Source organism: Melanerpes formicivorus, unplaced genomic scaffold (genome assembly GCF_026170545.1).
Source record: "Melanerpes formicivorus ecotype bairdi unplaced genomic scaffold, bMelFor1.0.p_v2 SCAF_14, whole genome shotgun sequence".
NCBI classification, from domain to species: Eukaryota; Metazoa; Chordata; class Aves; order Piciformes; family Picidae; genus Melanerpes; species Melanerpes formicivorus.
The window spans coordinates 10854872-10881221 of NW_027142366.1; the positions used below are offsets into that span (position 1 = coordinate 10854872).

The 26350-nt window shown below is 49.3% G+C and overlaps 1 protein-coding gene across 2 annotated transcripts in view; it reads right to left on the reverse strand.

Moving 5' to 3' along the window:
- The window catches only part of ADCY9 (adenylate cyclase 9), a 94266-nt gene that overhangs the window by 36115 nt on the left and 31801 nt on the right, over window positions 1-26350 (reverse strand). For both annotated transcript variants that reach the window (XM_068146963.1, XM_068146962.1), the window contains exon 2: window positions 4447-4619. In XM_068146963.1, the coding sequence (XP_068003064.1) occupies window positions 4447-4619 (173 nt within the window). The remainder of the gene's footprint in view (window positions 1-4446; window positions 4620-26350) is intronic.

Consider the following 26350-nt stretch of genomic DNA (forward strand, 5'->3'; position numbering starts at 1 on the left):
TAAACAAAGCTACAGAATGGGAGGCAGGGAATAAAATTTGACTGGAACAGAATGCACCGTTTCAAAAATAAGTCACAGCTTTTCTGTTTACCAAAGCTAAATCTAATCCAGGGAAGCTTCACTGGTGTAAGCTCACAGATACACTGTCAGCACTGCACACCAGCAACAGGCCCAGCCCAAGAAGGACAACATACTCTTTATTGAGAGGAATGCAATTTGCTTGCTTAAAAACTGCCTGCAAAAGGAGCTGAACGGCCTCACAAAGGAAGAATCAGCACAAAATGCAGACAAAACCAGGTCCAAACAAGCAGAGAATACCGTGATGCATTGTGAACAGTACTGGGCAATGGAAAGCAACAAAGCTGAAATTAATCAAAGGAAATTCATTTCCACAGATAGGGCTCTAAGGCAGCTCAGTGGAGCTCAGGCTGCGGCGCAGCGTGGAAGCCAACAAATATCCACGGAAAGCAAAACGATCACAGACTTGGAATCATTGCAGGTTATGCAGTTTGGAGACAATCTGAAATGTCACACACAGCTTTTCAAACAACCTAGTTCCTTAGAGTTCAGTTTGTAGAGCTGAAATTCTGGTTTTGGAGGGCATTAACCCCCTGACTTGCAAGTTCTTCACACTTTTCTCCAGTCTTGGCAAGGCACAGGCAGGATTCTGCATGGCAGGGACCCTGTGTGTGATGCCACTGGCAACCTCTCTGCTCTGGAGATGGTTTACTGGTATCAGGCTTGCCAGAAGTCTACTAAAGGTTACAGAGACACCAGTCATGAGGAACAGCACACTAAATGCAGCACACTATGCACTAAATGGTGGTAAGTGATCCACTAAGCAGCATCAATTTTCCAATAAGCAACTCCAGCCTTTTGTCCCAGACTCAACACCTCATGTCCATTTCATTTGTCTGTTCTGGGCTCAGAAGGGATTCCTTCAGTCTGTCATTCTGCTGCTCCAAAACCACAACTTCTGCTCCCAGGTTCTCTCTCAACTTCAGAGAGCAGTGGTGGAGGTCTTTTCAGAACTGACTTTGCACTCAAAGCCCCTTTTCCACCTCTGCTGTCACACCTGCAGCATGTTTCATTTTTAGGTGGCTACAGCATGGCTCCTTCTCTGGAGACTTTCCAGACCTGTCTGGATGTGTTCCTGTGTGACCTACATCAGATTATATGGTCCTGCTCTGGCACAGGGGTTGGACTCCAAGATCTCCAAAGGTCCCTTCCAACCCCTAACATACTGTGATCTCTCCCACTCATTCCTCCCATGACTGCTGACCACTTGATCACCCAACAATGCCTCTCAACGGCTCCAGGTGGGGTCTCAGGAGAGCAGAGAGGCACATTCATCAACTGAGGTGATGCTGCAAGACCACCTCACCCCAGAAGACAAAAACCTCACAAAGGAAGCCTGATGCTTGGAGAAGAAGCCCAAGTCCATCTAACTGACCCCAGCTTCTGAAGGCACCACCACTAACCCCATTCTCTGTTGCAGACATTCACACAGCCTTGGTGCCTGTGTGACCTCAGCCTGATGAATAATGCACGGGTGTGCTTTCAGCAAACACCAAGACAAGCAGAAGCACTTTCTGTTTTCATACCAGGAGATGATTAAAACATTTCAACAACAGCTTATGATTCCCTGTCATGTAAGGGGGTTTATAAAACATGATGGGGAAAATAAAGTGATACCAAACCCACTTGAGCAGGCAGCAGTGTTCTCATTCAAACCCTCGCTGCTGTTACAGAGTTACTCCCAGTTTGCAGCCTCTGTCTTCACCATTTCAATTACCCATGTGGATTTTATTGATATCTATACTGCAACAAGGTTTGCAATGAAATGAACTGCAGATAGACAAGGGGAGAGGGGGAAACACAACTCCTTCCATGGATCCATCACTGTTGCACCCTCCTTCCTGACATTCCTTGACAGATCTCATCTGCTGGAACATCCATTCCAAGGCCAAAATGAAGCCATCCTTTGCATCCAACATGGCCACTTCTTCCCATGAAAACCAAAATATTTCAGCTTCCCTGTAATTTTGCCCCACCTACTTCAGACTCCTGCAGAGCTGGAGTCATCTCCTCCCACACTGACACTGTTTACAGCTTTGTATTTAAAACAGTTGCCGTGTAAGTCATGATTCTTCGGCAAATTATTCTCTCCGGTCCTTACCAGCGAGATGCAGGCACTGAAAAACCCAAAAACACGTGAAAAAGAGACCCACTACTTTCCAGAGCTGTTCAGGATCTGTTACTGAATTGTGCAGTTGCTCTTGAAGGGAATGTTTTAGCATACAGAGATATTTAGGTATTTTTCTTAACACTGCAAGGCCTACTCGAGCACGGCTGGCAAATGAACGCTCCCTGAAAGCCTGGCCCAGCCCTCTTGGTCCACAGCAGCTCCAGCAGAGACAACACTGCTCTACATCTGCACCCCACAGCATGCTGGGGTGTCCTGCTCAGTATCTTCATCAGTGACCTGGATGAAGGGTAGGTGTGCTCTCAGCCAGTTTGCTGATGATAACTGGGAGGGGTGGCTGACACCCCCTCAGGCTGTGCTGCCAGCCAGCCCTGGCCAGGCTGGAGAGCTGGCAGGAGGGGAACCTGCTGCTCTGGCAGGGGGGTTGGACTAGATGATCTCTCGAGATCCCTTCCAGCCCTTAACATTCTGTGAAATAGACTAGAATAGACTAGACTAGACTAGACCAGACCAGGTTGGAAAAGACCTTTGAGATCATCGAGTCCAACCTATCAACCAACACTATCCAATCAACTAAACCATGGCACCAAGCACCCCATCCAGCCTCTTTCTAAACACCTCCAGTGATGGTGACTCCACCACCTCATGAAGTTCAACAAGGACAAGTGTAGGGTCCTGGCACCCAGGGAGGAACAATCCCCTGCATCAGAACAGGTGAGGAGTGACCTGCTGGAAACCAGCTCTGCGGAGAAGGTCCTGGGAGTGCTGGTGGACAAGCTACCTATGAGCCAGCAATGTGCCCTCATGGCCAAGAAGGCAAATGGTCTCCTGGAGTGCATGAAAAACAGCAGGGCCAGCAGGTTCCAGCAGGTTCTCCATCAGATCTGCCCTAGGGTGGCCACATCTAGATTCCTGGGTCCAGTTCTGGGCTTCCCAGTTCAACAGACAGGGAAATATTAGAGAGAGTGCAGCAAAGATTACAAATATGCTGAGGGGCCTGGGGCATCTCTGCAAAGAGCATAGGTTGAGAGACATGGGGCTGTTGAGCCTGGAGAAGAGCAGCCCCAGAGGGGATCTGACCAGTGCTGACAGGGCCAGGCTCTTTCAAGAGGTACCCAAGCGACAGGATGTGGGGCAATCAGCACAAACTGGAACCTTGGAGATTCCATATGAAGAGAAGGAGAAACTCATTTGGTGTGAGGCTGCTGGAGCCCAGCAGCAGGCTGCCCAGAGAAGTTGTGGAGTCTCCTCTGGAGAGATTCCAACCCCACCTGGCCATTGTGATCCTGGGCAAGCTGCTGTGGGTGCCCTGCTTTAGCAGAGGGGCTGGACTGGGTGATCTCCAGAGGTCCCTTCCAACCACACCATGCTGGCATTCTGTGATCCTGTGTCTGGGAACACCTGTACCTGGCCATCCTGTGAGAAGTGACTCTGCACTGCCCTGCTCTGCTGCATCTAGAGTGGCAGAACACATCTGTAAGTGCTCAGCTTCCTCACTATGCTGCAGGCATCCCGACACCGCCTGTGGCATGCGTTCTGTGGATGCTTACCAGACCGCAGTGAAAGCTGAGGCTGGGCTCATCCAAAACTCACTCCAGCATTGCTGTATTTGGGGCAGGACTATTTCCAAAGAGTTGTGAGGACTATTTTCACAGTTGTGCTTGGGGAAACACCAGCCAGACCTGCAGTGCTCAGGGGCATGAACAAACCATGTATCTCTAAGCATAAACTCGATGCAGCAGCTTTAGCACAACAGTAGACAGGGTATCCAAGGTGGCTGAAATGAAGCTGGCATTTGTCCTAGGTCCTCTTTGGAAGCAGCTTCTTTTAGCTTCACTTACTCAGACAGCTATGTTTGTCCTTCTGCATTGTGCAGAGCATTATTCAGCACTTCAACAGCAATTAAAGCCCAGCCAGGATGGTAGGAACCAGAGCAGAAAGTTGGGGACCAGGCAGAACCAAGCCATCATGGTCAGCAGCACATCTCCACATTGCATGCTGGCTGTGCAGTTAGAGTGGTGTGTCCACAGCCACCCTTCTGCAGAGCAAGGCACACTTAGCTTGCACTGCTTCAGAACACACATGCCACAGCTGGTCCTGAACAGCAGCTTGCATGTGGGACTCGGAGCATTTTAACAAGGAGCACCACAAGTTAGCACACAATAAATGTTTGAGGGCACATCTGAAGTACTGGGTCCAGCCTGGGACCTGTAGTGCCTGGCTTTGAAGGAAGAGCTCACCTTAGGTTTGTCTGGGTGCTTGAGAGCCTTTGTGGACTCGCTGGCTTTCTCAGCTGACGAAGCTCCTTGTGTCTTGGCTCCATCTCCAGACTCCAAGCCAGGAAGCAATGCTTGTGAACAGCTGCAGTGGGGCTCCTTCACCTTCTGCCCAGAGATCAGGTAGGTCTTCAGACCTACAGGAAACAATAAAACAACAGTCAGAATGCCTGAAAGGTAGTAACAGTACTGCTTTGGACTTCTCAGATAGGAAACAGTAACTTCTCAAAGCACTGTCAAGGCTTGGGAATCCAGCAGAGGGGCTGGGAACAATCACCAGGATACAAAGATGCTTTGAGTAACACGACGGCAATCAGGGCTGCCCAACATCTGCTGTCCCAGACACAAGAGACTAACACAGAGCACCAGTCAGGACTGATACATACTTTCTTTGTTCCATGTTCACTCAGATACTTCTGAAAGATAGAACTAAGACTTCATGTGCTCATGTCCAAGTTGTGATTTGAGCTCCCACATTAGCACTTCTGGAAAGGCTGCTCAGCCTGCTGGGCTCCTATTCTACTTTTCACAGATTGCATTGGGTTGGAAGGGGCCCTCAAAGATCATCTTGTGCTGCACCCCTGCAGTCAGCAGGGATACCTGCAACTGGATCAGGCTGTCCAGGGATGTGGCCTCAACTGCATCTCTGGGTAACCTGTTCTAGTATTTCACCAGCCTCATTGTGCAGAGCTTCCTCCTGATGTCCAACCTAAATCTGCCTTGCTGCAGTTTCAAACCATTGCCCCTCATCTTGTCACCACAGGCCCTTCTAAACAGTCCCTTCTCAGCCTTCCTGTAGGTCACCTTTAGATACTGAACTGCAGCTCTAAGGTCTCCCTGGAGCCTTCTCTTCTTCAGGTTGAACAGCCCCAACTCTCTCAGTCTGTTTTCATAGGAGAGGTTCTCCAACCCTCTGATCGTATTTGTGTCCCTCCCCTGGACACGCTCCAGCAGGTCCATGTCTCTCTTGTGTGGAGGGCCCCATAGCTGGACGCAGCACTGCAGGCGAGGTCTCACCAGAGAGGGGCAGAATCATCTCTCTCCATGTGCTGGCCACACCATTGGCCTTCTGGGCTGCAAGTGCCCATTGCTGGTTCATGTCCACCTTCTCCACCACCAGCACTCCCAAGTCCTCTTCTGCAGGGCTGCTCTCAAGCTCACCATCCCCCAGCCCTGACTGACATCAAGGGCTGCCCTAAGCTAGGTGCAGGACCTTGCACTTGGCCTTACTGAATCTCATGAGATTCTCCTCAGCCCACCTCTCCAGACTGTCCCAGGTCCTTCTGGATGGCTGAAATACCAGCCTGTATCCCTCCACCTGCACTCTCCATTTGTCAGAGATGCCAGTAGGCTTGCTCCAGGCTGGTAGCACGCTGAGGGAGGAAATGGTGTTTAAAGTGCTAGAAATCCTGGTGGGTTTTCAGAGCTAGAGCAGACTTCACATTTTAAAAGCACAGAATCAATCTCTCTCACACATCCACCCACACCCACCCTCTGCAACTGTTGTAAGAATTAAAGCATAATTGGAAAGCAGATCCAATATTAAAGGCCAGGCTGGTAAATACCATGTTGTAGCAAGCTGAGCTGTGTCAAAAACCTGTTCAAAGAAGAAAAGAGCTGAATTTTGTTCAGAATACGCCTTGCTTCCTGAAAACTTCGTATTATGATGTTCTGGGTTATTTCTAGGCACAAAGACTAAGAAGGAGCCACTAATCACACTGCTTTCTGCATTCAGCTGAGCTCACTGCATGGGAACTCTCCCAGTCAGCCAGGCAGAGCTCGGCCCTGCTCCAGAAAGCATGGAGGTCAGCAGCTCATGGCCCTGACAAGCACTGGGCTGTGGTCTCAGAGCCTGCTCTCCAGCCCAATTCCAGGGCTGACCTCCTGCTCTGAGGCTCCCAGGGTGGCTGTAAGGTTTCCATTTGGGTCAGCTGTGCACTCCCCCTCCCTTTGTCTGACTCCTGTCACCCCCTGACACGTGACTGTCACAGCCATCGACTGCGCACAACCGCTTCTGCCCGGAGAAGGGAAGCTGGAAACAAACAGGTCAGGCTGCAGCCCTTGGCAGAGGGCAGGTTCTGCTCCTTAGGGAAAGGTCATTGGCTCACAACCTTCCTTACAGGCAGAAAAATCACACTCACAGCCCCTTCTTTTAATGTCACCTGTAACGCAGGCAGGACCTTGTCTGTAACCTTTCCAATACAAAGAGGTTTGTCAGAAGAACACCAATTTTGCCATTTCTCTGTTTATTCCACTGACAGATGCAGCTCCTGAACATTCAAACCAAGCCAGAGACCTGCCTCTGTTATTGACTGTTTGAGACCTGCCCCAGACTGGAGAGCTGAGCAGAGAGGACCCTCATGAAGCTCAGCAAGGGCAAGTGCAGGGTCCTGCACCTGGCAGGGAATAACCCGCTGCGTGAGTACAGATGAGGGATGATCTGCTGGAAAGAAGCTCCAGGGAGAAGGACCTCAGAGTGCTGGTGGACAAGTCCTCCGTGAGACAGAAATGTGTCCTCGTGGCCAAGAAAGCAAATGGGCTCCTGGGATACATGAAGAAGAGTGTGAGCAGAAGGCAGAGAGAGGTTCTCCTCTCCCTCTGTTGAGTTCTGGGCTTCCCAGTTCAAAAGAGACAGAGGCCAGTGCAGGCTACAAAGATGCTGAGAGGCCTGGAGCCCCTGGGGGGAGGAAAGGCTGAAAGACCTGGGACTGTTGGGCCTGGAGAAGAGCAGCCCCAGAGGGGATCTGATCAGTGCTCAGCAAGAGCTAAAGGCTAGGGGTGAGACAATGAGGCCAGGCAAGACAAGGAGCAACAGAAACAAACTGAAACCTAACAGGTTCCATCTGAACAGGAGGAGAAACTTGTTTGGTGTGAGAGTGCTGAAGCCCTGGAGCAGGCTGCCCAGAGAGGTTGTGGAGTCTCCTTCTCTGGAGAGATTCCAAACCCCCCTGGCCATTGTGATCCTGGGCAAGCTGCTGTGGGTGCCCTGCTTTAGCAGGGGGGGTGGACTCAATGATCTCTAGAGCTCCCTTCCAACCCCACCATGGTGGGATCCTGGGAAATGGGACAAAGAAAAGCCAATATCCTACCGAATCAGAGCACAGTTCTCTAGGAAGTCAGCAGGGCTCCCAGTGCTGAATGTGAGGCTCTTGGGAAAGCAAGTAAGAATAAAACGGGTATTTTGAGAAAGTGTTGGAAAATTAGGAGGAGTAAAGACCTTTGACTGTTACAGAACCTTACTACCATTGTCCACCTAATGCTTTGTTTGTTGTTCAATCTCTCTTGTGACAGGAAAATTCGATTCACTTTGGTACTCCTTGTGACTTGCTGACGCCTCACACAGCAACTCCTGCCTTCAGGCTGAAACAACAACTCCTCCCTTCAGCCTGAAATGCTTCCGTATAAAAAAGGGGGCATTAATTCAGCAGAACTGTAGTGGTGTAACCAAAACTTGTTATACATGAGCATTTCTCCTCCTCCTCCTCCATCTCCAGTGAATCAGTACACTCCACACTGTCATTTTCCATGCAGACGGCGCACAGAGCGAGGAACGCTCGCCCCGCCACACGGCACGTTCAGATCAATTAGCTAACAGAGGACAATTAACTGGATAAGCTGACAATGGAGGAGCTCTTTGATGTGAAAACCAGCAAATGGGGCAATTTTGGGTGCATGTTGCCGTGCAACAACATCGCTGAAGACACAGCGCCGAAGCAAGCGCTATGAGATGCTCGTACAGCTCTCTCTAAAAGCTCACCCTTTCTTCCCCTCCTGTCATTCCCAGACTCACACTCACGTCCTTCCCCCAGATTTAGGCCAAATAAATGCTGAAAACCAACCCGGTCTCAAAGTGACCCACAGCAGATCCGAGCTCTGGCAGGCTCCATCCTGAAGCACATTCCTGCTTGCTCCAGAGATGGCTTTAGGAAGCAAAGACGGGAGGGGGGAACTGGCTACAACAACCCATCCCCCAACATACCAGTTTAACACATCAAGAATTTTTTGCCCTGAGGAAAAAAAAAACATCAGCTCCATGGTGTATCTTTAAGAAACACATGTCCTTCACTTGTCTCCAAGCTCTGAAAATCTGTAAGCATTATAACAAGTAACTGAGCCAAACCACTCCCTTCTCGAATTCAACTAGCTTCAATATTGACAATATAATGCACAATATAATGGTCCTCTTGGAGAAGTGTATTTTTGACAGGATCTTAGAATCACAGAATGGTTTGGGTTGGAAGGGACATCCAAAGGTCATCTAGTCCATTCCCCCTGCAGTCACAGGGATATCCTCCACCAGATCGGGTTGCTCAGAGCCTTCACCAGCCTGACCTTCAATATCTTCAGGGATGGGGCCTCAACTACTTCCCTAGGCAACCTGTACCAATGTTCCACCACCCTGAGGGTGCAGAACTTGTTCCTCACATCCAATCTAAATCTGCTCTTCTCTCATTTCAAACCATTGCCCCTCTTCCTATCACTGCAGGCCTTTGCAAACAGTCCCTCTGCAGCCTTCTATCAGCCTCTTTCAGGTACTGGCAGGCTGCTATTAGGTCTCCCTGGGGCCTTCTCATCTCGAGGCTGAACAACCCCAGCTCCCTCAGCCTGTCCTCATAGCAGAGGCGCTCCCAGCCCTTTTATAGAGGGTTTATTAGTCCTGCTACTGCTGAATTTTAGAAACCTTAGGCAATTTCTGCACTTGGCTTCTTTCTTCTCTTTATCAGTGGCATTTCTCTGAACTTACAAAAACAGACAACCAGCCCAAAGGCTAAAAACTACTCCTAGTAACGAGCAAAAAAACCCCATATGCATGCACTCACACACAGATTATTTTCTGTACAACCAAAAATAAACAGAAGTATAAATAAGGCTGTGTATAAACATCCCAGTCCTCAACCTGGTTTTGGTAGCGTGAGAAAACCGGGCTGGTGTGGAGTGAACGGAAAGTTCAGTGTTGAGGGTGCAAGCAGAGCCTGGAGCGCCCTGCCCGAGGGCTGCTGTCCTGCCTGCACCCTGCCAACACCCTGCCTGCACCCTCCCTCACCCTGCAAACTCCCTGCCTCCACCCTGCCACCAGCCACTGGGCTGCTCTGAGCTGGGTCAGGCTGGAAGTGATGTTGCCACCCTTGACACTAGCTGTCTCAGCATAGGAGCAGCATCCCAGGCAATCAGTGGGAAGTCACTTTCTGGGAAGGGATGGGAAAAGGGAGAGAGAAGCAGCATCCCAGGCAGTCAGTGGGAAGTCACTTTCTGGGAAGGGATGGGAAAAGGGAGAGAAATATGTTCTGGTCCTTAGGGTTCTTAATTAACTCATTTATTTCCTTCCTTGCAGCTCATTTACTTTCCTGATTTACATGAGCAGAGGGCATCCCCCCTGCACCTTTTCAAGATGGGAGTCTTCTACAGGAGATCTCAGAGATGGGTGATTAAGATGAATACTGATAAGCAATTCCTTCACAAAACAGGATTACCATTTCAAATTTTTATGCTCCACCTGTATGGAATGGAAACTTTTTAGCCCTCTAGTAACAGCAGACAGGGAAATTGCTTTCTCTCCAGCAAATTGAAGATGTCAGACTTCTCACATCTCTATCTAGCAAACTTCAAGTGCTTTTGAAACCCTTCTCAGCAGTGATTCTCAGAGACACCAGAAAGTGGTGGCAGTATTTCATTCACAGCCTGATTTGTTTCATAATACTCTATATCCCTGCTCCTTCCTCCATAGGAATCACTTTACCTTTTCAGCTTTAAGGTCCCCCTGGCATCTTCTCTCCCCCAGGCTGAACAACCCCAGTTCCCTCAGCCTATCCTCACAGCAGAGGTGCTCCAGCCCTTGGATCACCCTTGTGGCCCTCCTTGGGGCTCACTCCAACAACCCTGTGATCCTATGATGGACCTCAGAACTGGACAGAGTACTGGAGGTGGGGTCTCACAAGAGGATGCTGAGAGGGGCTGTGATGTCCCTGTCAGGCACCTTTCAGCCAGCTGAACTGTCACAGCCTGGGGAGCAGGAGTACTCCAGCAGTTACTGTGCATCACAACTCACTGAGTGTGCTTTGACTTCAAAGCTCAACCTTAGGCTTTCTGGCTTTCAGAAATGCAGGCATGCAAAGGCCTGAAGGTGCATTTTTAATATCAAAGACGTGACTGCATTGTAATTAGAATGCCTGGAGAGAAAGCTGCAGCCCAGCAGGTCTGCAGCTGGAAGAAAATAGTCACAATTACTTTTGAAAATGACTACATTTCTGCTGGACTCTCTGAAGCAGCTCCTGAGGCCATGTGGTGCCTGAGGCTGTGCCAAGAGGGCACTGCCAGCACAAGGGCTCACAAGACCTTCCTTCCCAAAGGGGCACAGGCAGGCAGGCAGTCAAACATCTGCTTGCCCATGTCAAACAGTGCAGAGCTTCCAGGGCAGAACCTTACCAGATCCCCACAAGGCACCATGCCCAGGATGCAGAGCTAACAGCCTGATCCTTAGCTGCTACAGGAGCAGCTTCTCCAGCAAGAATGGAAACAACTGCCCACCCCAGCCTGCCCACTGGGCCAAATGGAATTCATCTGATATCCTGAATGTACTATCAGCAGCTGTGGTTAAACACTACTAGACACAGCAACTAAAAAGGTGACTCCTCAGAGAGATCTGAGAGAAAGGCCTGAGTACTTAACTTAGTATTTTGTCTCTTTATGTTTACCCTCTGCTCTAGTGATGCTGCAGATGGAGTAGTGGGTCCAGTTCTGGGCTCCCCAGCTCAAGAGAGACAGGCAATGACTAGAGAGAGTCTATGGAGGCCCACAACGAATCTGAGGAGCCTGGAGCATCTCTGTGAGGAGAAAAGGTTGAGAGACCTGGGGCTGTTAAGCCTGAAGAAGAGCAGCCTGAGAGGAGATCTGCTCAATGCTCAGCATTGGGGGCCAAGAAGATGGGGCCAGACTCCTGTCTGTGGTGCCCAGGGACAGGACAAGGGGCAACAGGCACAAACTGGAACCCAGGGGGTTCCACCTGAACAGGACGAGAAACTTGTTTGGTGCGAGGGTGCTGGCAGCCGGGAGCAGGCTGCCCAGAGAGATTGTGGAGTCTCCTTGTCTGGAGAGATTCCAAACTCCCCTGGCCATTGTGACCAAACTGCTGTGGGTGCCCCTGCTTGAGCAGAGAGGTTGGACTGCATGATCTCCAAGCATCCCTTCCAACCCCACCATGCTGGCATTCTGGGGTTAAATACAACCTAAACCCCCACCATCATCCATCCTTGTTGAAAAACAGTGGTGGAAGTGCCAGGAAGGTCACACACAACACATCCCACTGCTCTGCTAAGTAAATGGCTACACAGAATGAGGTTAAACAAAATTGCATGTGGTGTTTTGGTTTTTTTAAGTGTCCTGAAAGTACTTCAGGATTGTCCTGCCATAGTCCTGACTTTCAGCTTTTTATCTCCAGAGATCTCAGCAATCTAGCTTGGAAACAAAGCTTGGCTATCTAGCTTGGAAAGCACATCACTATCTTTTATATCAACAGACATTTGCTGCCACTGCAGGACTGCATTGGATGACTTCACACACTAAAAAAAAAAAGGGGGGGTGGGAATTTTCTCTAAGTGGCAGAGCTGGATTTCCAATGAATCAACTTCCACCCTCCAGTGTGTTGAAACCACTTCCAGCTCATGGTAAACAAAAGAGAGTAACCCAAACTGCCTGGATCCTACCGACCCAGCCTACCTGGGAAAAACACTCTGGATGTATGGAGCAACATTTCCTGTGGCTAAAATTAGAAACAGAATTCATGAGCCAACTTGTTATCTTGGGTCTCTGGAAGGCAGAAACAATGATAATAAGAAACAGACTTTAGAGACTGGAAACACAAAACAAAGCCCAAACCTATCTTCAGAATCTCCAAAGCACAACTGCAAGGAGCCAGAGGAGCCAGAGGCATCTCCTGGATTTTGGACATCCAGCATGTTTCTCATGCCCCCTTTTGTCCAGCAAAACACTCCCTTTTGAGCAGCTAATCTCAGACAACAGTGGGTTTGGAAAATGCTGCTCAGCAGTGTGTGTGTGTCCTGTTGGTGTTCAGCAGCTGCCAGGCTGAAGTGGGGAACCCTGTCCCCAAACCCACTGACTGCATTTCTTGCTAAATGACAGAAATGAAGATGCAAGCTGCTGCTCTGTCCCTCCGCAGTCCCTTTCATCTTCTTCTCACCTGTGTGGGATAAAGAAAAGCCCTGAACAAGCAACCTCTGCTGTCCCCAGCATAACAAGGATATGAAGCTGCTGGAGCAGGTCCAGAGGAGGCCACAAAGATGATTAGAGGCCAGAACACCTGGCCTCTAATCATGGGCACAGGCTGAGAGAATCGGGGCTGTTCAGCCTGGAGAAGAGGAGGTTCTGGGGAGACCTTAGAGCAGTCTTCCATTACCTGAAAGGGGCCAAAGGAGAGCTGGGGAGGGACTGTTGACAAGGGCTTGTAGTGACAGGACAAGAGGCAATGGCTTTGAGCTGGAAAAGGGGAGATTGAGACTGGAGATTAGGAAGAAATTCTTTCCTCCAAGGGTGGTGAGACACTGCAACAGGTTGCCCAGGGCAGTTGTGGATGCCCTCTCCCTGGAGGTGATAAAGGCTAGGCTGGATGGGACCTTGAGCAACCTGGTCTAGTGGAAGGTGTCCCTGCCCATGGCAAGGGGTTGGAACCAGATGATCCTGAAGGTCCCTTCCAACCTAAACCATTCTATGCATCCATGAGAAGACACAGGGGAGAAGGCCTAGGTAAATTCAGCTCAGACACAAAGTCTAGCTGTCAGGCTTGGCTCAGAAATATATTTACACAGGAATTTTTAAACTCTCTTGGCAAAATGAAAGACAGGCTGAGGAGTGAAGCTGTTCCCTACAGCCTGGGGTTCACAACTGCCCTTATCTACCTTTGCTCCACCAGCTCTGCTGCTGGCCATGTACTGTGGGCTATGGCAAGCAAGTGGCAGAGGAGCCTGCTCCCTGCAGGGACTTGCTGGGCTTTGAACTCATTTTTCTTTAACTGCATACAGCTCACAGCTTGACACCTTAATAGGAAAGAAGAGTAGGTCTGAGTTAAAAGGTAAGCTGGGACTTTTCAGCCTTGCCAGGGGAAATAGTGTGTGCCACAAGGGAAGCCTGAAGTCCAGCAAATTTAGTACCACGTTGAAGGTAAAAGACTACCCTCAGGGCTCCTCATGTATCTCTCTCAGGATTTGTGATGTTCCTGCCTTTAAAGCAAGCAGAGGGCCTAATTCCAGCCCTAAGATAGATGGGACTAACTGGTAAAGATCCTGTCTGGCTTTTACTCCCACTGCTCAGTCCTTCTGGAAACACTCCTGCAGTCTTGGTCTCTGTAATACCTTTGTGGAAACAAATTCCATGATGCAATTCCATGTCTGAAAAGGCATCTGCTGTTGTCTCCTTGGCATTCCTTTATCAGGTATTGATTATGCCCGCATTCTCTGTGTTCCTTTTAGCACCTGGGAAGGGATAAGCCTTTCAAAACCTCAAGGGGACCTACAGGAAGGCTGGGAAGGGACTGTTTAGAAGAGCTTGTAGTGATAGGACAAGGGGCCATGGTTTGAAACTGGAGCAGGGAAGATATAGGTTGGACAGCAGCTCTTCACAGTGAAGGTGATGAAATACTGGAACACGTTGCCCAGGGACATGGTTGAGGCCCCATTCCTGGCAACATTCAAGACCAGACCTGATGTGGCCTAGGGCTGCCTGCTCTAGTTGGAGGTGTCCCTGTTCACTGCAGCAGAAGCAGATTGGACAAGATGACCTTTGAGGGTTCCTTCCAACCCAAAGCAGTCTGTGAGTCTGAGAGAAAATTAAATTCTTGAAGGGTGTTGCTGCCAAAACAAGAGTCAACCAAGCACAGAATGGCACAACCTTTTTTGGGGGGGGCCAAACTCCTCCTTCAAATTCTTCTCATTCCTTCCACAGAATACCTGTTCTGAGAGTATAGCTAAAGAAAAATGCATTAGGCACTGAAGCTAACTATGAATACAGCCCCTTTGGAAGTGCACTGCCTGGATTGTGAACGAGGTGCCAGTGCTGCAGGACCTGCAGAGAAGCAAAGGGCTGCTTTGAGCAGAGATGAAACCAGAATAATTCCAGCACCAGTACATTCTCTAGCACTGCCCTGCTCACTAGTACACCCCCTGTGAACTGGGAGCCATGGGAGGAAGACATCCAGCCTGCTTTGCCCAGCTGCAGCAATGCAAAGCAGATGTAAATACACTTCAGCTACACTACATGCCTGGTTTGGCATGCTAGGGACTGTTCCTTAACAAAAAGGATAAGGTGGCAACGCTGTAAAGTCTTTGGAAGACATTAAAGAGGGAGATTTACTTACAGTTTCTTATGTAGGGTGCAGATGTGGGGTTTGGGGAGTTCCCAACTTCCATAATAGTCAAGGGAAGTACCTCAAGGCTCAATACCAGATGGTTGAGGTAATAACCAGCCTGAACTTCTGCTCAGCCCTCCACGTATGGAGACCCAGCAGCTCCTCTGCAGCACGCTTGCATTATGTGCATCCCTGTGCTTACAGGGTCAGGCCCTGGGGAGGGCATGGAAGTGAGCAAGGCAAGGGAGGAAGCCTTTGGGAGCAGCTTCCCGTCCAATCTTTTAAAGCCCAGCTTTCAGTCAGGCAGCTGGCAGCATTTCCTCGGGGAGCCTGCAGATGCGGGAAGCTCTGACATTCCTGATGGCTCAGAGCACAGCAATCCTTTGAGGACATCTATCACATACTTCCAAAACTTCCTTTTATTATAAACAAAAAAAGTGTTCCTTACTTAAAAATACATTTTACTGTGGGAGGGCAAGGAGCGACTGGGGAAACTTCACGGGGGTAGCTCCAAGGCAAGGACTTCAAACCATCTACTTCAGCAGCAGCATTACAAAGCAGGGATGTATGGATGGCTGAGGAGTTTATACAATCACAGAACAGGCTGGAAACAACCTCTAAGATCATTGAGTCCAACTGTCAAACTAAGACCACCACAGCCATTAAACCATGTCCCCAAGTGCCATGCCCACACATGTCCTGAACACCTCCAGGGACAGCGACTCCACCACCTCCCTTGGCTGCCTGTTCCAATGCCTCACCACTCTTGCAGCAAAGAAACTTTTCCTAATGTACTCCCTAAACCTCCCTTGGTGCAACTTGAGGCCATTTTCTCTTGTCCTATCACCTGATATTAGGGAGAAGAGACCAACCCCCACCTCGCTCCAACCTCCTTTCAGGGAAAAGAGATCGATCCTTACCTTGCCACAACCTCCCGTTAGGGAGTTGTAGAGAGCAATGAGGTCTCCCCTCAGCCTCCTCTTCTCCAGACTAAACTACCCCAGCTCCTTCAGCTGCTCCTCATCTTAGATGGGACAATTTTGCAGCCTCACAAACATTCCAGAAAGCCATCCTATATACCACATGTCCTCCTGCCCACATACTGCCTCCCATACCTCCAGAACTACGGCCGGCCATGCCAGCCTCTGCTGAATACAGGCACAAACCCAGGAGTTGAAGACAGAGGGAGGATCTAAATGAAAGTTTTGTCAGCTCCAGGCTCTTGGGAATGGGACTTTATTCATCTGAACCTCAAAAGGCAGAGCCAGATTGAAAGCAGTTGGAAGTTCATTGGAAAGCCCACCCAGGGCCATTTCACTTGGAAGCAGACGATGCCACTTCTGTCTGTGATGGGTATTTTGGAGATGATGAAGAGGGAGCATGCAGGATGCACAGGAGGACTCCACTGAACAACAATAGTCTGATGAAACTGGAGCCTGCTCAGCCTTTGGTAGCAGGGTGAGCTGCTGTAGCTCCCAGTACTTAAGATTTTTTTTAATAGAATCCAGACAAGGGCCCAAGCCAATTCAAACAAGACTTCAGCAGCCTCTCTTCTTACACTGCTGCAATCTCTCTGTGTTGACAGGGCCACAATCAGGCAAATTCCTTCCCTCTTGCATAGTGCAGGTAGCCTGCAGTCCACGTGCTCCATCAGCATTTTGTTTAAGCCAAGGCAATCCTACAGTAGTTATGTCCCCAGCGCCGTGTGAGCGCACCGCTCGCTGCCAGCCACTAACCCTAACCCCCTGCCACAGCACTGCTGGGCTCCACATGGGGAACTGGTTAGCTATGAGCCAGCAATGTGTCCTCAGGGTCAAGAAGGCCAGCTGTCTCCTGGGGTGCCTGAAGAAAAGTTTGGCCAGCAGCTCAAGGGAGGTTCTCCTCTAGGAGGCCAGAGCAGGTCCAGGTCTGGGCTCCCCAGTTTGAGAAAAAGATGGAACTACTGAAGAGAGTCCATGGAGGACCACAAACATGCTGAGGGACCTGGAGCACCTCTGTGAGGAGGAAAGGCTGAGAGCCCTGGGTCTATGAGCCCAGAGGAAAACAGCCTGAGAGGGGATCTGATCAATGCTCAGCAAGAGCTAAAGGCTAGGGGCAAGACCATGGGGCCAGACTCTTGTCAAGGGGGCCCAGGGACAGGACAAGGGGCAACAGGCACAAACTGGAACCCAGGAGGTTCCACCTGAACAGGAGGAGAAACTTGTTTGGTGTGAGGGTGCTGGAGCCCTGGAGCAGGCTGCCCTGAGAGCTTGTGGAGTCTCCTCCTCTGGATAGATTCCAAACCCAGCTGGACATTGTGATTCTGGGCAAGCTGCTGTGGGTGCCCCTATTTAGCACGGGGTTTGGACTGGATGTTCTCCAGAGGTCCCTTCCAAGTCCCCTTATCTCTGTGAACTTCTTCTAGTTGGTCATTGCTACAAAGCAGTTACATAATAATAGTAAAAAAAGCACCTCTGCCATGAGGACAGGCTGAGGGAGCTGGGGTTGTTCAGCCTGGAGAGGAGAAGACTCTGTCGGGGGGAACCTTAGAGCTGTCTTCCAATACCTGAAGGGATCTTACAGGAAGGCTGGAGAGGGACTTTTCATAAGGTCCTAGCAATTGGCCAAGGGGGAATGGTTTTAGGCTCAGGGAGAGTAGGGTTAGATTGGATCTTAGCAAGAAGTCCTTCAGTACAAGAGTGGTGAGACTCCGGAACAGGTTGCCCAGGGAGGCTGTGGATGCCTCCTCTCTGGGGGTGTTGAAGATCAGGCTGGATATAGCAGCCAAGTCTAGTTGTGAGGCATCCCTGCCCATGATGGGGACGTTGGAGTAGATGATCTCTGAGGTCCTTTCCAACCTGAGCCATTCTAGGATTCTATGAATAGAAGGAATTGTTTGGGAAATGCAAACCACTGGTTCTGCTCTTCAGCTTCCCTACAAACTTTGGCCAGCTTTTCTCCACCCCTGCTTATTTGCACTGAAGCATCTCAATAGCAGGTTGGGGCATCTTAGTAAATGACACTTTGCCAGGAACCCTACATGCTGAGTCAAAAAGGAGACGGAAAACAGTTTGTGAAATTTCACCTGAGCACTTTTCCTGAGGTTACCTCCAGTCACACTTCATTAACCTGATTAGCCCAAGTCATAATCAGAGAACAGAAAAGATTTGTCCTGAAGGCATCAAACTGAAGCAGCACATTTGCATATCTCAGATAACTCCTGCATTAAAAGAGGATAATCATTTTTAAATCACTCCTCTACCAAAGTAAAAGAAAATGTCATCATTTCTTCACCTGCATTAATGTTTACCTCAAGTGCCTGTTAAATACATTTTGTTAAATCACTTAATAATCACTGGGTTTTTTTCCCCTCAACCAAGCCCTGTTACTCATAGATTCACGGAACGGTTTGGGTTGGAAGGGACCTTCAAGGCTACACAGTTCCAGCCCCCCCTGTGCCATGGGCAGGGACACCTTCCACTAGCCCAGGTTACTCATGGCCCCATCTGACCTGACCTTGAACACTTCCAGGGAGGGGACATCCACAGCCTCCCTGGACAATCTGTTCCAGTGTCTCACCACCCTCAGTGGAAAGAATTTCTTCCTAATCTCCAGTCTCAATCTCTCCTCTTCCAGCTCAAAGTTAATGCCCCTTGTCCTGCCACATCCCTGTCAAAAGTCCCTCCTCAGCTCTCCCACAGCCCCCTTCAGATACTGGAAGGCTGCTCTAAGGTGTCCCCAGAGCTTCCCCTTCTCCAGGCTGAATAGCCCCAACTCTCCCAGCCTGTCTTCACAGGAGAGGTTCTCCAGCCCTTTGATCATCTTTGTGGCCTCCTCTGGACCCACTCCAACAGTTCCATGTCCTTCCTGGTTTTGGGGCAGCAGAACTGGATGCAGTGCTGCAGGTGCAGAGCAGAGGGGCAGAATCACCTCTCTTGTCCTGCTGGTCACACTTCCCCTGATGCAGCCCAGCAGACGGCTGCCTTCTGCGCTGCCAGCAACGTTGCTGGCCCATGGGGAGTTTGCCATCAGCTGACACCCTCAAGTCCCTCTCCTCCAGACTGCTCCTGAGATACTCCTCACCCAGCCTGGATTGGTGCTTGGGATTATCCCAACTTAAGTGTAGGACCTTGCACTTAGTTCTTCAGACAGAACCAAAAAGCTACATAGTGTGCACCACCTAAGATGTTGCTCCTCACATGGCAGACAGCCTGGATCTGAGCCAGAATATTTCACCATGGCAAAATCCAGCAACCCCACTGCCTGCATGGCTGCTGATGGGAACCCTTCAAGCATCTATCTGATACAAGCAAGCAGACAAGGAGAGCTGATGTTGTCCTGTGGGGTTCAGCCAGTTCCTAGCTCCCCTGGCTCTGTGTCCCGTGCAGTCCAAGCAGGCAGCTGCCGTGAGCTGGTTGTTATCCAGGACTTGTTTACATGTGGTCGACAGCTTTAAATGGTTACTGATGCAGTCCTGACAAATAAAACTAATGCAAATAAAACTGCTGCAGGAGGCACTTCAGAATAACAATATAGAGCAGCAGTGTAAACACTGGTGAGGTGGTGAAGGAGAAATTCCTGAGTGCAGCAACCACCTAAGTATGCATCACGGCACGGTGGTGCTCTTAGTGGGCAAAGGCCAACCACAGGGTATTTGCAGTGTCTGGGGCACAAAAGAAAGATTAATTTGAGAGAACAGCTATCTTCTCAGTTTATTTCCCCCTCCTTCAGTAAGATGTATAAACAAACAGCCCCTCCCCAAAACACAAAGAATTTGAAAGTCCCAAACCAAAGTTAAAAATTGAATCTTTCCAGGACTGCTTATTCACACAGTCTCTGAATTTCCTTCCTTTCCCCCATGGCTAAGACTCAGGCAACTTCTAGTCCCAACATGACACATGAACCTTCCTCTTCATAAGGCAGTCAGTTTGGGACTCCAGGTCAGACCCACATTATGGATCCCTTTTACCTGAGACACAGCATTAAACCCACTATGGAGACAGCCACGTGGAGCAGCCCCTCAAAGACACAGCGGCTCTTGTGATGTCTGGATGCCAGATGCTACCTGTCCCCCACCCCAGTGCAGAGATGGAGGTGGGGACTCAGCAGAGCAGAGGGGCAGAATCCCCTCCCCATCCTGCTGCTCTCCCTGCTTTGGATGCAGCCCAGCACACAGCTGCCTTCTGGGCTGCCAGCAACCACTGCTGGCTCATGAAGAGTTTATCATCAACTTGACACCCCAAGTCCTTCTCCTCCACACTGCTCTTGAGCCACTCAGTGCCTCAAGTGACATAAACCAGACATGGGTAAAAAATGGGGGGGGAAAAAAAAACAACCACCAAACCAACCAGCATTTATGTTGTTCCTAGGTCTGAATATTCCATAAATTAGCTACTATTTTCCTCTGTATTTGCTCCAAACCTAGCAGCCTGCTTCATACCAAAGCAAGGCCCCCAACAAGCAGCTCCTCCAGCAGCTCACAGCCCAGATTGGATTTTTTTTTTCCATCTTTTCCAAAAACATTCTCAGACTTCATGCTAATAACTAGCTGATTACATTGCAAACTTCCCTCAGGCTCAAAGTTATTACTGGGGAGTACAGGAATGTGTCTGGAATGCAACAACAACCGGGGTGAAAAATCAGTGGGCTCCGAGCTGGTATAAATAGATGGTTCGCTGCGGAAACTCATCTCCTCTCAACAAACCAAAGCCAGGAAATGGTGGCCCACTATCTGCTGGAGCTAATCGACTGCTGAAGTGATTCAGCCACTTTCCCAGCTCTTAGTAAGAGACATCTTGTATCTACACAAAATCCACTATAAATAAAGCCTCTACTACGCTTGCATGCTAGGTCGCTAACAATCCTGAGTAATCTGTTGACAGTAGCTTCAGGGTATGTCAAATACTTCACATTTTGGAAAGAAACAGAGGAGAAGTTCTTCTCATGAAAGGTTTTTCTTATGGTTAAATGATGGCATCTAACAGGTTTATCAACAGAAAGTTTCTGTTATGAAAACTGACTTGAGTCCATGCAAATTCCTGCATCACCCTCCACCTTCTAGCGCCCAGGCACCTTCAGGCAGGGAGTTAAACCCTGGAATCAGCACACAGAGCTTGAAGGTCTCCAGCCTCTTTGCAAAGGATGCTACAGCAGAAGGAAGCAGCCCTGCAAGGTACCTATGGAAATGAGGGGATCAGTCCTCCCAGTTTGTTGTTTGGGCTTTGTGCTGGTGTGCTGCACCGGTGGAACTTAAATCCCTCCTTGTTTAGAGGTGGAGCTATTCTTAGCCACTTTGACACCAGGAAAAATAAAGATCGCATTTCAGGCCTTCAGATGTAAAAACTACACCTGTACCAAAGCCATACCTGTAAAAAGAATAATACTTAAAATCAACCCAGAAACTAAAAATCAAGTGAAATAAGGAAAAACCTTCTCACTGTGAGGGCGACAGAGCCCTGGAGCAGGCTGCCCAGAGAGGCTGTGGAGTCTCCTTCTCTGGAGACATTCAAAACCCAGCTGGCTGTGTTCCTGTGTGACCTGCTCTAGGTGATCCTGCTCTGGCAGGAAGGCTGGATTAGATGATCTTTCCAGGTCCCTTCCAACCCTTGTAAAAGCACAGACACAAAAGAAACAGCTCCTTTCCACCCCCCACCTCCAAAAGGCTCTTGGCAAAACTGAAAGAAAGCCAACAAAGGCTAAATCTTTCCCCACCCCCTACACTTGCTTCTCTGCTGCTGCTCCTGCCAACAGAACTCTCTTAGAATGGGAAGGGGCAGTCCAATTTCTCTGTATTTCTACCAATCATTCATCTAACGTTGCCTTTCCTGATTTATTTGAAGATCTGAGCATTCAAAAGAAAATTCCTTAATGAAGACTGAAGTGTTTTGTGGGATTACTTTTCCCCTGAGGTTAGGGATCAAGGTTTCTGAGAAATATGATGAATCACAGTGGGTTTAGCTTAATCATCATAAAAAATGGGGGCTGTTTAATCTGATAAAAGCAAGTCTTCTTTCAAAAGTATCCAAGAAACACTCTGAACTTGTTTGAATGAGAAAAGAGATTAGGCTTTTTGTTACCCTCACCATTGTTGATGATGTTTTATGTAAAGAGAGCATTTTATAACTAACTGCTGACACCTTAGTTGCATCCTGAGCTAACCAGGCTCCTGCTGCTTTAGAAACCACAGCACATCTAGGGATGCATTCCTCTGTGACCTGCCCCTGGCGATCCTTCTTTGGCAGGGGGTTGGATCTCCAGAGGTCCCTTCCAATCCCTACCATTCTATGAGTCTACAGCACAGCAAGGCAGCTGCAGAGCACAGAGGAGAACTGGCAGTGTTAAACTCACCCTTCAGTTTGATGTGTCTTCCTCCAAGGAAACCAAAATGAAACCACCAAGAGAATCAAATTAAAGACACTGAAATCATGAAATGGTTTTGAGCAGAGTGCATGACTGAGGGGTGAGTTCACAGGCTGTTCAGTGCACATATTCAGAGAATTCCAGTATGGTGGGAATTGGAAGGGACCCCTGGAGATCATCCAGTCCAACCCCTCTGCTAAAGCAGGGCACCCACAGCAGCTTGTCCAGGATCACAATGGCCAGGTCAGTTTGGAATCTCTCCAGAGAAGGAGACTCCACAACCTTTCTGGGCAACCTGGGACAGTCTCACCACCCTCAGCGCCAAACATTTCTTCCTTCTCTCCAGTCTGAATCTTCCTCTTTTAGTTCACACCATCAGCCCTCATCCTGTCACAACAGGCCCTGCTCAAAAGTCTGTCCCCAGCTTGCTGATCAATCCCTTTAAGCACTGAAAGGCCACCAGGAGGTCTCCCTGGAGGCCTCTCCCGGCTGAACAACCCAAACTCTCTCACACTGGCCTCACAGCAGAGGGCTTCCAGCCCTCATGTCATTGCTGTGGTCTCCTGGCCCCACTCCAACAGGTCCTTGTCTGTCCTGTGCTGAGGACTCCAGAGCACTGCAGTTTTTGCTCCACTTGAGACAGTTCCCTAGACTAGAATCCTCCATCCATGTCTCTCAGGAAAATGAGACTTCCAAACGCACAGCATTCTCCCCCCGCAGAGCACAAAATCCAGCCTCCAACAGCCTTGTTGTGCTAAACCCCTAACTCAATGTGGTTTTTCCCATCAGCTGTCTAGTCCAAGCAAGGACATTTCCATTTCTCATTGATCCAGGCCACTGGAATTTCATGCAAGAGTTCACTTGGGAAACTGGAACAAGAGCATATAAACTTACAACTGGGAAAGGAAATGCTTCTGTAATAGTTACTGGAGGGCTCCACTGCGTCACAGCCATTGACCAGCAGCATTACACAACAGCTGGGTGTCCTCTTCATCGAGTCCCAAGAATATGTGGAAGATGGCAATCATGGAGTGTTTCTTAAACAGAATTTCTCATCTGGAGCATATACAATTTTATTATTATTTTTCCTGAATTTATGAAGCTGCCACAGTCTCAAGGAGCAGCCTCTGGTTGTAAAAGGAGGTGTGCTTTTCATCTTTCATGTCAGAAGCATAAAAGTTGTTTGCTTTAGAGGAAAAGTGATTATTTTAAGTCTGCTCTCCTATTAGCACCAGAGCACAAGCAAAGCATTTGTCTTTCCAGCTGGAGCAGCGTGGTGCACTCAGCCAGGGTAGCTGGGCTGTCTCTCTCAGGCAAAGCAGAAAGTGCAGAAGCCTGGAGGGAAAATAATAATAATTAAAAAAACGTCTTTTGGTGTGGAGCCTGTGTTGCTTTTAGATTGCCACTTTATCTACTGCAGGGTACAGCAAGTCCAGGAAAAGATTTGCCAGCTCGCAGAGGGAACTGTTGTGAGGACTATCACAACAGCAGCGCTTTGTTCGAGATAACGAGGTGATTTCAGGAGTTCAGCTAAGGGACCCGAATCAACATCAGAAACCCAGCAAGAGCTCACTGGAAAAAAACCAAACAGAACAAACTGCTGCTCTCAAATGCAAACAGATAAAACCACTGGGTACTGAAGTAAGGCAGAGCCTGGTTTTGCCTGATGAGTGCTAGGCAAGGATGTTGATCCCAAAGGACAGGAGCGTGCAACACAGAACCTGCCTGAGAAACCAACCCTTCTAAAATGCTTCTCTTTTTACTGGGAAAAGAAACAGATGACAGCATCTTCTAGTCCAAAACAAAGAATCCACTGACCTCCCCAATGGCTCCTCGTCACCTTTATTATCTGTGACAGAACGTCTAATGAGAGCAGCACCCTACACTGTGCCTCCAGCACAACTCCTCACACTCGATGGCATGCTGGGAGAAGTCAATAGGCTGACAGAACAGGCTGCATGCAGAGGCACCTCAGCAGTGAGGGCATTCCAGTGAGCACTGTGGATGGCACTGTCTAGTTCGGGGCTCCCCAGACTAGGAGTGTGACCCAATACAGTGGAGTGATGCCAGGGAGGGCCACCACAATGACTGGGTGGCTGATGCTCACCGAGAGCAAGGACAGAGAGGGGGTTTAGCAGTTTTGAGAAGACTAATTATGAAACAGCAGAGCCAGGCTCTTCTCAGAGGTGCACAGTGACAGGACAAGATACTCCAGGGACAAGTTACACCTAGGAAGACTCATACCAACAAGCTCTAGTTAGAACCCTTTGGAGCACAGGTTTGGACCAGTGCCTGAAGGGGGCTGAAGGAGAGCTGGGGAAGGACTTTTGACAAGGGCTTTGAGTGACAGGACAAGGGACAATGGCTTTGAGCTGGGAGAGGGGAGATTTGGAATGGAGATTAAGCAGAAGTTCTTTCCAGTGAGGGTGGTGAAGCGCTGGAACAGGTTGTCCAGGGAGGCTGCGGATCCCCGCTCCCTGGAAGCGTTCAAGGCCAGGTTGGATGAGGCTTTTAGCAGCAAAAAGGTGTCCCTGCCCATGTCAGGAAGGTTGGAGTAGATGGTCTCTAAGGTCCCTTCCAATCTGAGCCATTCTATGAACTTTTAGGGAGAGAGCACAGAAAGGAGATGAGCAGTTTCAAGTCGTCTTCATCTCTGCCAGCAGCAGCTTCAACCACATCCTGGATATTCCAAACCCAAATTACTCCAACACCTTCCTTCGGCCAAGCACACTAATTTTTCTCTCATCATCTAACAAGTCCCGAGCTCTCACATTCTCAACAGCTCTTCAGTACCAGTTAACATGATGAATAAAAAATATGCAGCATATTGAATTAAGGGGAAAAAAAAGCTGGGAACAGCTCTGGCAGCTCTGGATCTGCCGTGCAGATCTCACTCCCCTCGCGCAGCGAGGCAGAGCGTTCCCGCCGCCTACTCTCCAGTTCAAGAGAACACGAAGCTCTTAGCAAGCACCACACTACATATTTCCAGGTTGAGGGAGAGTCCAGACCATGATTTAATGGAATGTGACTCCCAATTTTCACTCTTCATACACATCTCCATAAACCTCCCACTCCCACCACAGCAATATTCTTTGGGTAAAGAATCATGGAATGGTAGGGGTTGGAAGGGACCTCCAGAGATCATCCAGTCCAAGCTTTCTGCCAGAGCAGGATCACCTAGGGCAGGTCACACCAAAATACATCCAGAGGGTCTTGAAAGTCTTCAGAGAAGGAGACTCCACAACCTCTTTGGGCAGCCTCCTCCAGGGCTCCAGCACACTCACAGTAAAAAAGTTTCTTCTCATGTTGAGATTGAATTTTCTGTGATTGAGTTTATGGCCCCTGCCCCTTATCCTATCACTGGGTATCACTGAAAAGGCCTTGGCTCTATCCTCCTGACAGCCACACTTCAGCTATTTGCAGACATTGACAAAGTCCCCTCTCAGCCTCCTCTTCTCCACACTGAACAGCCACAGGTCTCAGCTTTTCCAAGTAAGAGAGATGCCCCAGTCCCTCAGTCATCCTCATAGCCCTCTGCTGTATTCTCTCCAGTAGATCCCCCTTCCTCTTTAACTGGGGAGCCCAGAACTGTACACAGTATTCCAGGTGTAGCCTGACTAGGACTGAAAACAAATGGAGAAGAACCTCCCTCAACCTGCTGGCCACACTCTTTGAGAGTAGAATAGAACAGACCAGGTTGGAAGAGACCTTAGAGATCATCATGTCCAACCTATTATCCATCCCACCTAATCAACCAAACCAAGGCACCAAGCACCCCATCAAGTCTCCTCCTAAACACCCCCAATGATGGTGGCTCCACCACCTCCCCAGGCAGCCCATTCCAATGGGCAATCACTCTCTCTGTGTAGAATTTCTTCCTAAATGCCCCCTCTTCTTAATGCCCCCAAGTATACTATTGACCTTCCTGGCCACCAAGGCACACTGCTGTTCCCTGAATAACTTCTGATCAACCAGGACTCAAGGTTCATAGTATCATAGTATGATTCAGGGTTGGAAGAGACCACAAGGATCATCTAGTTCCAACCCCCCTGCCATGGGCAGGGACACACCACACTAGATCAGGCTGGCCAGAGCCTCGTCCAGCCTGGTCTTAAACACCTCCAGGGACGGGGCCTCAACCGCCTCCCTGGACAACCCATTCCAGGGTTTCACCAA